Source organism: Malus sylvestris, chromosome 5 (genome assembly GCF_916048215.2).
Source record: "Malus sylvestris chromosome 5, drMalSylv7.2, whole genome shotgun sequence".
In the NCBI taxonomy this organism is placed as follows: domain Eukaryota; kingdom Viridiplantae; phylum Streptophyta; class Magnoliopsida; order Rosales; family Rosaceae; genus Malus; species Malus sylvestris.
The window spans coordinates 3,138,750-3,151,361 of record NC_062264.1 but is presented as its reverse complement, the minus strand read 5'-3'; the positions used below and the strand labels follow the sequence as shown (position 1 = coordinate 3,151,361).

The following is a 12,612-nucleotide window of genomic DNA, read 5'->3' as shown; positions in this document are numbered from 1 at the left end:
ACCCGTGAGTTATCACCTTTTAATTTTGTCCAATAATGTTTTAACACACATTTTATTTAAAAAATAATAGACATATTATTTAATTTTTTTAACTTTAAAAATAAAAAAAATGGATGTATTAGTTTATAAGAGCAAATCAGAGAGTAAGTAAATGGGGTGCCACAAGTACTACCCTCTTTGTTAATTACAAATGTACACTTTTTATCATTTTGGAACATTTTTTTGTTGGCATTTTTTGGGTCAAAATGTTTTTTTTTTTAATTTTGGCAAAAATTTTTGTTGGCATTTAGTTTGGACACCTGAAATATATAAAAAAGAACGGGAGGAAAAAATTGTTGGACCTGTCTGCAATCTAAAACCCTAATTGCCCTCTCTCTTGCTCAACCTCAAAAACCCTAGTTTTTCCCACACTCGTGCCTTGCAAGGCTTGCAGTCTGGCGTCGCCCTCAATCCATGGCAACCAGTAAGTCTTTTTCTTCTTCTTCTTCGTTCTCCGATTATTGTTCTCGTATTTGTTTCCAATAAAATTAAATTGAAAAATTAATTGGGAATTTGCAGGATTGCAATTCGAGAACTCGTGCGAGGTTGGGGTGTTTTCGAAGCTGACGAATGCGTACTGTTTGGTCTCCATCGGAGGCTCTGAGAACTTCTACAGCACCTTTGAGGCGGAGTTGGCTGATGTCATCCCCGTCGTGAGAACCTCCATCGGCGGCACTCGCATCATAGGCCGCCTCTGTGCTGGTATTCTTTTCAATTCTATATATTTTATTTGTCTTTCTTTTTGGTATTAATCAAGAATTAAGAAATTTCTAGATTGTTTATATGAATTTTGAAAATTTATTGAAATTTCGATTTCAGGAAACAAAAACGGGCTTCTTTTGCCTCACACTACCACCGACCAAGGTACTTTTTGTTTTTTCGTTTCCTTTTCGTTTTTGGGTATTTTATGTTTGATGTTATCGTGTTTTGGTTTTCCGACATATTGGGCTTCTGTTTTTATTGAAATTGAAGAACTCCAGCACTTGAGGAACAGCTTACCTGATAATGTTGTTGTTCAGCGTATCGAAGAGAGGCTATCGGCTCTTGGTAACTGTATCGCGTGCAATGATCATGTTGCTCTTACACACACTGATCTTGACAGGGTATTCTTTTTATACTTTATTCGAAATTGTTATGTTGATTTTTATCATGTGCAGTCTTTGTTTTCCCTTGAAATAAAGCACAATTGTGTTGGTGAATTCAATGCAAGTAACCCATAAAGCTCCTCTTCACAAATAGATTCCAACCTCTTCGGAATCTTAGGAAACTAGGAAGGCATTGTACATCTATCAAAAGTATTCACAGGGGTTACTGCAGAGCATGTTCAAACCATTTTAAAGGAAAAATATAACTCAATATCGACCATATGCTACTGTGGATAGTCACATTATTATTCATAACATGACTATTCAGTGTTCGCCAAACAGTTTTAATTTACTTTGGAATGATAAGTATGGAACTTTGTTCAGAACTTAAAGAGGAATTGAATGGTTGGATCGAGTCACTTGTTATGAATAGCATGACATTTCACCAAACGGTTTGATTTTACTTTAGAATGAGATATATGTAACTTTGTTCAGAAATTAAAGAGGATTCGAATGGTTGAAAAGACTTTGGTTCCTCCACCAAAGCCATTTTAACATACCAAATCCTGAGGCTTCAGAAGCTTTTTGCATATTGACTGTTGAACAATTCTTTGAAAATGTTTTGAGGTCAAGTTCTCAGGTTTTAATGTGGTTGTATGTTTTGACCGAGTTCATACGCATATATCGCAAGCTGTGTTTCCTGTGCTTCTTGCAAGCAGACTTTAGCTCTTATATGAACTTAGACTACTCTTTTTCATTTAGCTGATGACATTAAACTTTGAATCCATTCATTTTGTTCATTTCGTTGTATTTGCTATTTTGCATAGGAAACTGAGGAGATGATTGCAGATGTTCTTGGAGTGGAAGTTTTTAGGCAGACTATTGCTGGTAATATTCTTGTGGGCAGCTACTGTTCCTTCACCAACAGAGGTGGCTTGGTAAGAATATGTCTTCTTGGGCTGGGCTGGTGTTTTTGAGACGTATTTTGTGGAAGATTTGTATTTTCATTACTTCATATTTCTTGTCCCTTTGGTCCCACTCTAATTTGTCAAAAAAAAAAAATTGTGTAGGTTCATCCCCATACATCTGTTGAAGACTTGGATGAACTGTCGACGCTCCTTCAGGTCCCTCTTGTTGCTGGAACAGTAAACCGTGGTAGTGAAGTGATAGCTGCAGGCATGACAGTGAACGACTGGACAGCATTCTGTGGGTTAGACACCACTGCCACAGAACTCTCGGTTATTGAAAGCGTTTTCAAGTTGAGGGAAGCTCAACCTAGTGCTATTGTGGATGAAATGAGGAAATCTTTGATTGACAGCTATGTCTAAATCTTGTGCGTAAAACTCATTGATATTTCCTGTTTTCTTTCTGGTCAATGTTTTTAAATAGTATTAATGAGTCTTGTGTACGTTTGAAAATCTTAAATCATAAGAACTCTGATTTTGCAAAGTTGTATAGTTAAGTTGTGCAATCTGGTGTTGGAATTTTATTGAAACTGGGCGATTTTGTTTTTGTTTTTGTTTTTCTTTGTTTGGAAGTGGGATTAGGAGTTGGGATTGGTGATCGCCGACTCAGTTGTTGCCGTATCTTCATTTGGCAATGTCTATTTCTGGACACTAGTCAACTTTCTGTCCTGTCGATGTTAATGAGTTACTTTGGAGAACATAGTTTTCAACTAATGTTTAGAAATAATCATTTTGTTTATGACAAATGTGTTGTCGTTTTATGCTTCTCCATATCCTCCTTTTCAAAACATGTCTATGTTCCCCGCTGCCAGGCTGCCAGAATTGGTTTCTGGTTTGCTTGAACGCTCCGGGATGGTTTGTGATTGTAAGGTGGTTTGAAACCTGATTTAGAGTTGCATTTGTTGATCAGGGCTAGTTTTGTTTCCAGGTTGATTGTGATCCGTTGGATTATATGTGCCATTATGTGTTTGCTTTCAAGCGGTTGATAACTTGATCTAGAGGAAGAAAGCATACTAGTACTGTTCTGCAACGTGTACCAGCATCCTTGTAGATTCTGGGCTGGAGGTTTTAGGGGGCACTAATGTTAGTGGTCTTCTTTTGTGGTTACTTCTGTCCTGAACAATCAGGAATGCGTTAACACTAATATTGAGTATTTCACAACTAGCAATCTATAAGATTAAATATCAAAGCTTGATATGAAATGTTATGGTAAATGGTTTAATAAAAAAGATAATGTCGAGTCCTCGAATTGGTTTGATTTGCCAGTCAAATGGTTGAAATTGTTGTTTGCCCAATCCTATCAACTATCTCCTTAATCTTGTCTCAATTCTCACGTAAAATGGGATATGTATGAGACGGATTCATGGCATCACTTATTTTTACACAACTTGACACATATTTTTGTAGGGCTCACCTTGTAATGTATATGATCCGATCCATCTTTCTTATAGGTCTTCTCTCAAACATCACGTGTTAAAAATCACCAAAATATGAAATCAAATGATCGATGGATTAAGGGTTTAGGATTTCTTTGTAGAATCGTGGTCGTCCATTTTCTTCACTACAAATAAATGTCTTAATACTTTTAGATTTGTCTAATTTTTTGCAAAGATGGTCTATGAACGATGTTTTAAAAGATAAATGGTTCGGATTGTTAAAATACATTATGGAGTGAATCTCACAAAAACGTGTGTCAAAAATGAAAAAACAAAAAAAGATCCTTGAATTGCAATATAGATTGAACTTTACTTTGGAGCCACGGTGAAGTTAAAGGATGTTTTACCAAAACATGGACTTTAGACCCTTGCCAAGAAAAGAAGAAAATACAAATATTGACTTCGACAATTTTGTATAAACAAATGTCTCAGAACGAAAAATGTAACAAATCTGGGAAAAATAGAATTAAAAACATTAAAGGCCAAATTATTGTTTTTCCTCCATCGGAGTCCACATTCAAATCTCAAGGGAACATCTAAATCCTGAATCTTCCCTGTAATTGAATAACAAAAGATCATCTGCAACCTCAAACGTTCTTCTTCTCCCTTACAAGCAGAGTGAGTGCGCACACACAGCAATTCCACAGAGTTTCGGGTGAGCTTTTTGTCTCCGGATCAGGCACTTTTTGCTTCGATTCAGTTGTAAATTCATTCGCAAATCGCAAATCCATCTGATTCTCGTTGAAAGCTGCATACTTTATGAATGTTAGCTTGTATACAGAAGTTGGGTTGATCTCCGTTTTTCATATTGTTCTGTATTTGTATCATAGATTTCTTGATCAGCATTGATTTTTTGCCGTAAATTTTCATCTGGGTATGAATAGTTCCATTCAATTTATTCCGCGGAAGCTGGATTTGCTGTACTATAATGAGCAATTATCCGTTTCGGCCCGGCAGTCCCAAGTCCTTTGTAGCCTACCCGAGTGGTGAGTTTGATTTAGAATCTGGAACATTTAGAAAACCCCGAAAGCATAGGAGTTCATCATCGCATCCCATCAAAATGAATAGGTCTATCGGAAACCGAATTCAGTATTACTGCAAGCTGCATCCCCTTTTAGTTTTCGTCATCTCCTTGTCAGTTGGGGTCTCAATTCTCATACTTTTGTCTCTGTATGAGAGAGGGTACCAAATGACGAATAACTACCAAAACTATGACGTGAGTTCGTCTAGTTATCCGTTACCGAATCTCCAGAATCTAGTCATGGTTGCCGGGCATTCAGTTTATACTAGTAGTAGCTGTGGAAAAGTTGATAAGGAGGATTCTTGGTTTTTGGAGTCTTACCAGAAGAATCCAGGTCAGGCTGCTACTTTCGTGGCTCATATACAAGAGGGAATTGGAGTCGCAGCCAAAGACAATAGAGCTCTCCTGCTGTTTAGTGGTGGAGAGACTCGAAGAGAGGCTGGTCCTCGCAGTGAAGCACAGAGTTACTGGGCAGTTGCTGAATCAAAAGGATGGTTTGGTGAGTTCCTGTTATTTCTCTTGCATTAGACATGTTTTGGCATGCCTTCTTTTACATGTGATTCATTTTTAAGCCAAGACTATTGACTGGTGATTATATGAAGAACGATATATAGGATGCTTTTTAGTTCCCATGTACTTGATTTTTTATAATCTTTTATCTTACGCTATTATCTGCAGTTGCATTGAATTTATAGTATTTGTGTAAATAGGTTCTTCGGTAGAAAAGAAAGGATTAAATGCTTTTGTCTTCCCGTAGGAGAAGAGGTCTTGCAGAAAAGAAAGCAGATTATTAAATCTTGCTGGTGGCATTTTCTGTTACTTTTATTTTTGAAGTGCCCAAGAAGGTTGGCAGCTTTGTTTGTTGCAATAGACACAAAAGAATTAATTGTCAAATTCATAAGTTTACTGCTGATAGATATAAATATATAGACATGAATTTCCTGAAGCATGGTGATTTGTGACCAGTTGCCATGTTGACCATAGAAATCGCTTTCACTTAAAACCCTTGGCAAACTTGAATGTCTTTCAAAGATTGTTTTTCATAATTGAGTAAGCTAATAACTGCACATGGAATTTCTATTTGTTGACAAGGCTGTTAACAAGATAAACCGAATTACACAAGTTGTGTAATGATTTGAAGTTTTGAGTCATATCTTTGCTAGTGACAGTTATCATCCAGGGAAGAGATATACAATATATGCAAGTTGTGTACACTTCGTGTTTTACCTTAGTCTTCGATTCCACTTGTCATCTTCATTTTGGATTTTGGATGAATACCATATTGTCATTTGAAAAAGCTAAAAATAGCAGTGCATAAGTTTGAAATTTTGTGCGTATGTTTAAATAACTACATAGTATATCATTTGACAGTGGGAGTACTGAAATTTCAGTAGGACCGGAAATATCATGCATATTCCAGTTGCACAAGGGGTAACTTTATTGAACTTATTAGTCCTTTAGTCTAAATGTTAGTCAATTTTCACTTTGGTCCACTGTTGTTCCTTTCCGCTATCCTCGTTTCTTGAATTTACTATAACAAAAAATGGTAACTCTGCAAGTCTCATCCATTTCATCATTCTGTGTTCAATGGAATTACTTTTCCTGTTTTAGTTGCATAAAAATACGGAAGCAGGCAATACCCCTGTTTTTTGGCAGATCATATACCATTGTGGAGTTATTCGGCGTATGCAAATATTCTTTTCTTCAATCTCGTTCCCTCTTTTATTTTGTTTCTTTCTCTCTGTTATATTTCTCTTTCTCTTAGTATCTTTTATGCGTGAACTACTTAAAGTCGTTTCGTTCTACGCTGAGCTGATATTGTTTATGCTACCAATTAAATGTTTCTTCATGTTATATGCTTTTTACATTGTTTCTGGTCTGCTACATATTGTAATGTTTTATTCTTCCTTTTGCCTTTCCTCTTCTCCTGTCACTTCATTGTCCAAATCTTAGTTGCTTCTGTAGAGGAGAATAAAGCATGATTGTACAACATTAATTTATAGCCATGTTGGCCTGGACCATCTTTTACTGATCTTTAACTCATGTAAAATGTATGCCATGATGGTTTGTTTAGGCCAAGAAGATTTGAGGTCGAGGACACTCACAGAAGAGCATGCAAGGGACAGTTTTGAGAATCTTCTCTTCAGTGTGTGCCGATTCCGAGAACTTACTGGCACATATCCTCAAAATATAACTGTAAGCCCATTTTGCCCAATCTGGTTTGCCTACTTTGAAGCTAAAATAAAAGTATGGTGCGCCTGTGTCTTGACATGGGAATAAAATATCATAGAGAAACAGTTAAGCACCCATTAGCATAAAGAGCGACAATGTAGGCTGAGCGCACATATGTACGCATATATATGTGCTTATGAATAATATAAAATTTAACTGCTCACTACAAGAAGTCAATATATGCATCATCCAATAGAAAAATTCAAAAGACATCTCTCTCTCTCTCTGTCTGAATAGACAATACTTATGGTATGTGCTGCCGAGAAGAATAAAATTGTGATTGCTCATTCATACTTTTTTCTCTTAGCTTTGAAACACAATATATCATTTCTATACGAGTTACTTTAAACATCACACAAAGGCCGCTCTGCATGATGAGTATTCCACTAAGCATGTTAAGCACTTTTTTGGCTTTTCTTAAGCTTCGTAATTTCTTTATGATTTGATTGAGTTTGTTGGGTTTACCACTATTCCCGAAAGCTCAGTCTGTTAGGACAATTATTTTATAGTCTAGCAGTCCACTTTCTCACTTTGGCCTCATTACACCACTAGAATCCAACATGTAGAATTCATGTTCATATTGGGGGTTGCAATTGCAAGGATTCAAATTCAAGATTCCTGCTGTGATACCGTAATAAAGTTTGCTAGTTTACCATTGTTTGAAAAGCTTAAGCTGTTAGGATTCGAACCAACAATTACTTTATAACCTAACATGACTGTATGCAAACCAGGTCGTAAGTTATGATTTCAAGGAGCAGAGATTTGTGCATCTACACCGCGCTGCAATTGGCTTTCCTGAGTCAAGGTTCTTCTATGTGGGTACCCCAGCAATTTCCACTGCAAAAGTAGCAGCCCAGAAAGGAGAAGCAATTGTGCGAGCTCAATTCCAAGAAGATCCATATGGATGTCGAGGTTCACTTTACCGTAAAAAACTAGGGCGTGATCCATTTCACAGGTCTATTCCCTATCCAAATGGGTGTCCTGAAATTGAAGGTCTTTTCAGATATTGTGGGTCAGCTCCTTATCCAGGGTCCCTTCCTTGGCCTAAAGAGCTAAATTAATCTAAATATTCCACTGGGAGTTCCAATCTCACACAAATTGTTTCCTTTTTCCTTTGTAAACAACATTTTTTTTAATCAATATTAAGGTATATGAAAAGATTAATATTTGTTCAGTGGTCTAGTGAAACATATTTTGGGGCACTATCAAATTTAACAGTCTGCTGGTCCCCGGGTGGCGGGTATAGTCGGAAGAGTTGGCTGCTCATCTCGGTTGATAGGTTGATTGGTGGTAACTTTGAGTTTTGTAGCAGCCATGTTTTGTGTTTAGGGTTTAGATTTGTTTGTTATTTGGGACTCTTAAATGTTTGTATGCGGTACGGTTTACAGGTGAGTAATTGCTGTTTTCGGTACCATTTATTGTAAATGCTGCAGCGAGAACCCTTTTCATGTTATGTTTGCATGAGCGGCGTCCTGTTTGTAGGCAAATTCTTTAAATTAAAAACAGAAGAAAGAGATGCATAAATTACTGCCATAGAACAGAAAATACTTGAGAAATAAGTACACTTTGTATGCCAATGTGGGCATGGATTATTCCTTAGTCCTTCGCTTATAGCAACTACTATTAGATTGTGACACCCTGGCTTGTGAAGCTACCCTGTGTTCTTCAAGAATGGGCAACCTAAGGCTGCCTCTTTACTCGAACTGCCAACGCTTGCACCCTTCATAAGGCCTCCGAGAAGTTCACCGCGGTCGAAAAAGAACTCAACCTTCACGATTTTCCCACCATCGTCCAACTGCAACAAAATCTCAGGGATGAGTTCCATGACAAACTAGCTAGAGAAAGAACAATGTGCAAGGCAAGAAGATTACCTCAAAGATAGCCATCCCAAAGAGTTCAACCTGTTCGCCGGTAGGGGCATGGCCCTTGAAAGGGCCCTCCATGAAACCCCAGTGCCTGAACTTGTATACAATCACCGGTGGACCGGAGTACACATGGAGAATCTCTAGGGCAAAACCGCGTGGGAAAGTGGTTACGAAAGCCATATGAGCTGTATCTATGGTTTCTTCTGACGGGTTGTAGCCCCGGAGCTCATCCGGCAAAGAGGTTTGCAGCAAAGAGTTGTAGCCTCCCCCAAGCTTTCTCTTCTCTTCCAAACTTACAGCTTTCCTTCCTGTAAAATATAAAGCACAATCGTATATTGAAACATGACTTGGATTCTCAGGTGAGGCATCCCTCAGATAAACTTAATATAAGGACAACGTTGTATTTTTGAAGCATAATCTGTTTTCTTGACTACAATTAGATGGGTTTGAACGTCTCTAAGTTTTTGCAAAATTGATCTATGAATAATATAATTAAAATATAAACGGTTCGGTTCGTTAAAAAATGTTATGGACGATGTAGCTTTCAAGCTTGAATGAAACAATGATTACCGTTTAGGCTGAATGTGTACTTCTTGGGATCAATTGTCTTAAAATCTTCATCCCTTACTTTATGAAACATCTCCATTTCCCATGTCTTTACAAGGTTTTGCACTTTCTCTTCCAGTGATCCAGGAGGCCATGTCTTCCATCAAATAATGAAAAAAACATGTCAGAAAAGTTCAAATTAAACGAGAGAGAGAGAGAGAGAGATAGAGAGAGAGAGATACCTTGGTTCTGCCTTGTTCAAAGATTTTGTTGACAGCACCATAGTTAGGAGGAGCCCCATATCTCCATTTGGTGTTCTTCTCTTCTTCTCCATACAAGTTGTAACGGTAATTATCTTCCTTAACTCTTGGTGAGGCCATCTTAACTTATTAAACAAGATAACTTTTGAGCCTTGTGTGAGTTGTGTGTTCTTCTGAGGTCCTTATACATATATATACAGTGAAGCTGTAAAGACTAGTCTTTGATGCCAAATTATTCAAACATATTAGTGGATTAAAGAACAGAAAAAACAGTGACAATGAAATTAATTGATTGTTCTATCGTTTTACATATTTAGGCTCAAGACGAAGAACTTGACTATTCGACAGACAATCCAAGTATTGTACAAAGATTCATGGCCAGATTAATCCCCTTTAGCCATTCACTGCAATATTTTCCCTTGCAGATTCACGGTCGGATTTACATTGTTCCAAGACCCCTCTAGTTTTATGCATCAACAAAACATATTTATAGTTTTTTTAATTTTTTATTTATTGACTTAATTCGTATAATCTCGTGACAACTACAAATGTCAATGAAAAACGCTTTATGAATCAAACTATGCAAAAATACCTTTCACCTACCATTAACTTTAGACAGACAGGTTTACAACCTTTCACGTGGAACATATATTATACTTCTTATATGTCTGTTCAATGCATCCTTACAAATATATTATATTAAAATAAACTTGAATTGGTAGCCTTTTAAAATCAAATTACCCCATGAACTTGTATTAACTTGTAACCTACTACCAATTTACCCCATGAACTTAAATTATACTTCTTATATTAACTTGTACCCTACTTCCAATTTACCCCATGAACTTAAATTTTAATCAATTACCCCCCAAAACGTTTACTTCTGACCAAATTCCCACCTTCCGTTAAATATCACACATTTCATCCATGATTCCGTTAGTTTGGAGGGCAAAATCATCATTTAGAAGCAAGCACTTTCTGCCCTTTTTTAATTGGGAACTTTAACGAAAAGCACTCGGTACTGTTCACTTTAACGAAAAACCACATTTTTACACTAAAAAGTCAATCCTGGTACTATTCACTTTACCCTTTATTTTGTCCTTATCATTAAAACTCAAAGTTTTCAAGCCTTTTCATTAATTTTCCTTTTTTAATTAGCGGCGCCTGCCATTGGCGGCTGTGGTTCTATGGGTGGGCTTAGAAAACAGTCAGAGAGAGAGAGAGAGAGATAGAGCAACAAGGAGCTATTGGTGTGGCGATAGGTGGGCTGTGAGAAGGTGGGTTCGCAGGGAGAAGGGAAGGGGGATCACGGCTTGAATCGGGAATCTAGGACCTGCCATTGGAGGTTGTGGGGTGAGTGGGTTATGGCAGGGTGGTACTGGGGCTGAATTTGAGGGAAGGGGTAGGCGGGTGAATTTGATATGAGATTGGGGGTGGCTGCTGGTTTGAGATTTGGGGTGGATGAGAAGGGTTACAATCGGGTAGAACAGGGCAAGTGAGAGAGATGTGGTTTTTTATTTTCTTTTTTATATCTTATTTTTATTGTGAATCATGGATAAAATGTGAGAAATTTAAACAGCAAGGGGGAATTTGTCCATAAATAAAAATTTAGTGGGGTAATTGAATAAATTAAAGTTGAGGGGGTAAATTGGCACTAGATTACAAGGTTAAGGGGGCTTTCAACAAATACCTCTTCTACTATATATCATCGTTGCAATAGGGGCATTAAGAAAAAAAAAAAAAACCCAAGTGAACCGTCCAACCGCACCGATGGGTTGTTTTGATTTCATTTGATTTCGTTTTTTTTTTTTAATTCGGTGGTTAAATTGAACCGCATCGACCTTAATCAATTTGGCAATCGCTTCTCAAAATTCTTAGAATGCGGTTAACCAAACCGATCCGCATATATTTAATTTTAATAATAATTAATACGTGTAGTAATATAAATAGTTAGTTATTTACAAGTTACTGTGTTTCACCACATGAAAACAAAAACTGATTAGTTTAAGAGTCCCTTAGACCATCTCCAACCTTGGGCTAAATGCCAAATTTCCCCCTATTCCCCCCCCCCAAACCCAATCCAACCCAAGCCAAATCTTTGGGCTAAAAGCCAAATGCCAATTGAGGGCCAAAATCCCCCCAAGAAATAGCCCAGAAACGTGTGGACTCTCTCTTTCCTAGCCCACTCTCGGCCCGGTCACTCGCGCCACTCACCCCACGCGGGCGTTAGCCTTCAGCGCCCGACAGGGTGGGACCCACTGTCAGGGCTGTTGTCGGAAGCAATTATGAGCCCAACGGCTCTTTTGTTCATCGAACGGTTGGCATTATTGGACAGTTGGTTGATCCAACGGTCTAGATTCAAATTTAATTTTTTTAAATGTTATTTTAAAATACATTGAATCAAACGGCTGAAATCGAATATAATCAAATCTAATAGTAAAAAAAAAAGATCTAACGGCCCAAATTTAAATCCAACGGCTAAAATAATTTAAAAAAAAATGAAGGCTTGCTTTGTGGAAAAATTTAGTGATTTTTCAATATTTATCGGAATTTAAATATTTTTAGATTAAAATGTTCATAAAATTAATTTACGATAGTCCACATAATTATTTTTTAAAAAAAGTTAATTTAAGAAAAAAATTAGCCTAAGTGCATTTTTTAATAATCCCGGGCTAAAATTTTAGACCAGAAGGGTTGGAGCAGAAAAGTTGTTTCTGGACTAAAAGCTAAATTTTTCGGGCTAAAAAATTTGGCTTTTAGCTCAAGGGTTGGAGATGGTCTTAGGAAAAGAACAATGGCCATTTGGAGAAGGCAGTTGTTGCTTTGGTGCTCTCATTGGGCTGCTTCATGCTTTCCTTTGAGTAATAACTCATATCGGTGATACATTCTATAGCTTTTGTGAGAGAAATTTGTTATGTATTTTCATTTTCACACAAACCAAGAACTGACCCAAATTTGTAAGAACAAATAAATTAACCTGCCACTATCGGTTAACCGACTTGATCAGTTTTAGACCTAGCTTGGTCGGTATGGGTTTGCAATTTTGGCCCAACTGACTAGGTCGGTTTGGTTTCGATTTTGATTCAAAACCGACCCAAACCAACCCACGCCCACCCTACTTTGCAGTATAAAGTTTAAGTAAACTTTTCTTTTAGGCTAATCG

At 37.3% G+C, this 12,612-nt stretch overlaps 3 protein-coding genes across 3 annotated transcripts; 2 read left to right on the top strand and 1 right to left on the bottom strand.

The window, feature by feature from the left end:
* Positions 1-305: 305 nt before the first annotated feature.
* Positions 306-2,573, top strand: LOC126623220 (eukaryotic translation initiation factor 6-2-like). The gene is made up of 6 exons (XM_050292017.1): positions 306-463; positions 559-741; positions 859-903; positions 1,012-1,142; positions 1,952-2,062; positions 2,195-2,573. Exons 1-6 carry the CDS (start codon positions 454-456, stop codon positions 2,450-2,452), a joined length of 738 nt encoding a protein of 245 aa, XP_050147974.1. The 5' UTR covers positions 306-453; the 3' UTR covers positions 2,453-2,573.
* Positions 2,574-3,932: 1,359 nt separating this feature from the next.
* On the top strand, positions 3,933-7,946 carry LOC126623219 (uncharacterized protein C57A10.07). Its single transcript, XM_050292016.1, has 3 exons — positions 3,933-5,045; positions 6,621-6,742; positions 7,510-7,946. The coding sequence occupies exons 1-3, from the start codon at positions 4,454-4,456 to the stop codon at positions 7,837-7,839; spliced, it is 1,044 nt and encodes a 347-aa protein (XP_050147973.1). The 5' UTR covers positions 3,933-4,453; the 3' UTR covers positions 7,840-7,946.
* Positions 7,947-8,294: 348 nt separating this feature from the next.
* Positions 8,295-9,624, bottom strand: LOC126623221 (pathogen-related protein-like). Its single transcript, XM_050292018.1, has 4 exons — positions 9,432-9,624; positions 9,214-9,346; positions 8,650-8,951; positions 8,295-8,573 (listed from the first exon to the last, which is right to left on the bottom strand). The coding sequence occupies exons 1-4, from the start codon at positions 9,567-9,569 to the stop codon at positions 8,430-8,432; spliced, it is 717 nt and encodes a 238-aa protein (XP_050147975.1). The 5' UTR covers positions 9,570-9,624; the 3' UTR covers positions 8,295-8,429.
* Positions 9,625-12,612: the final 2,988 nt, after the last annotated feature.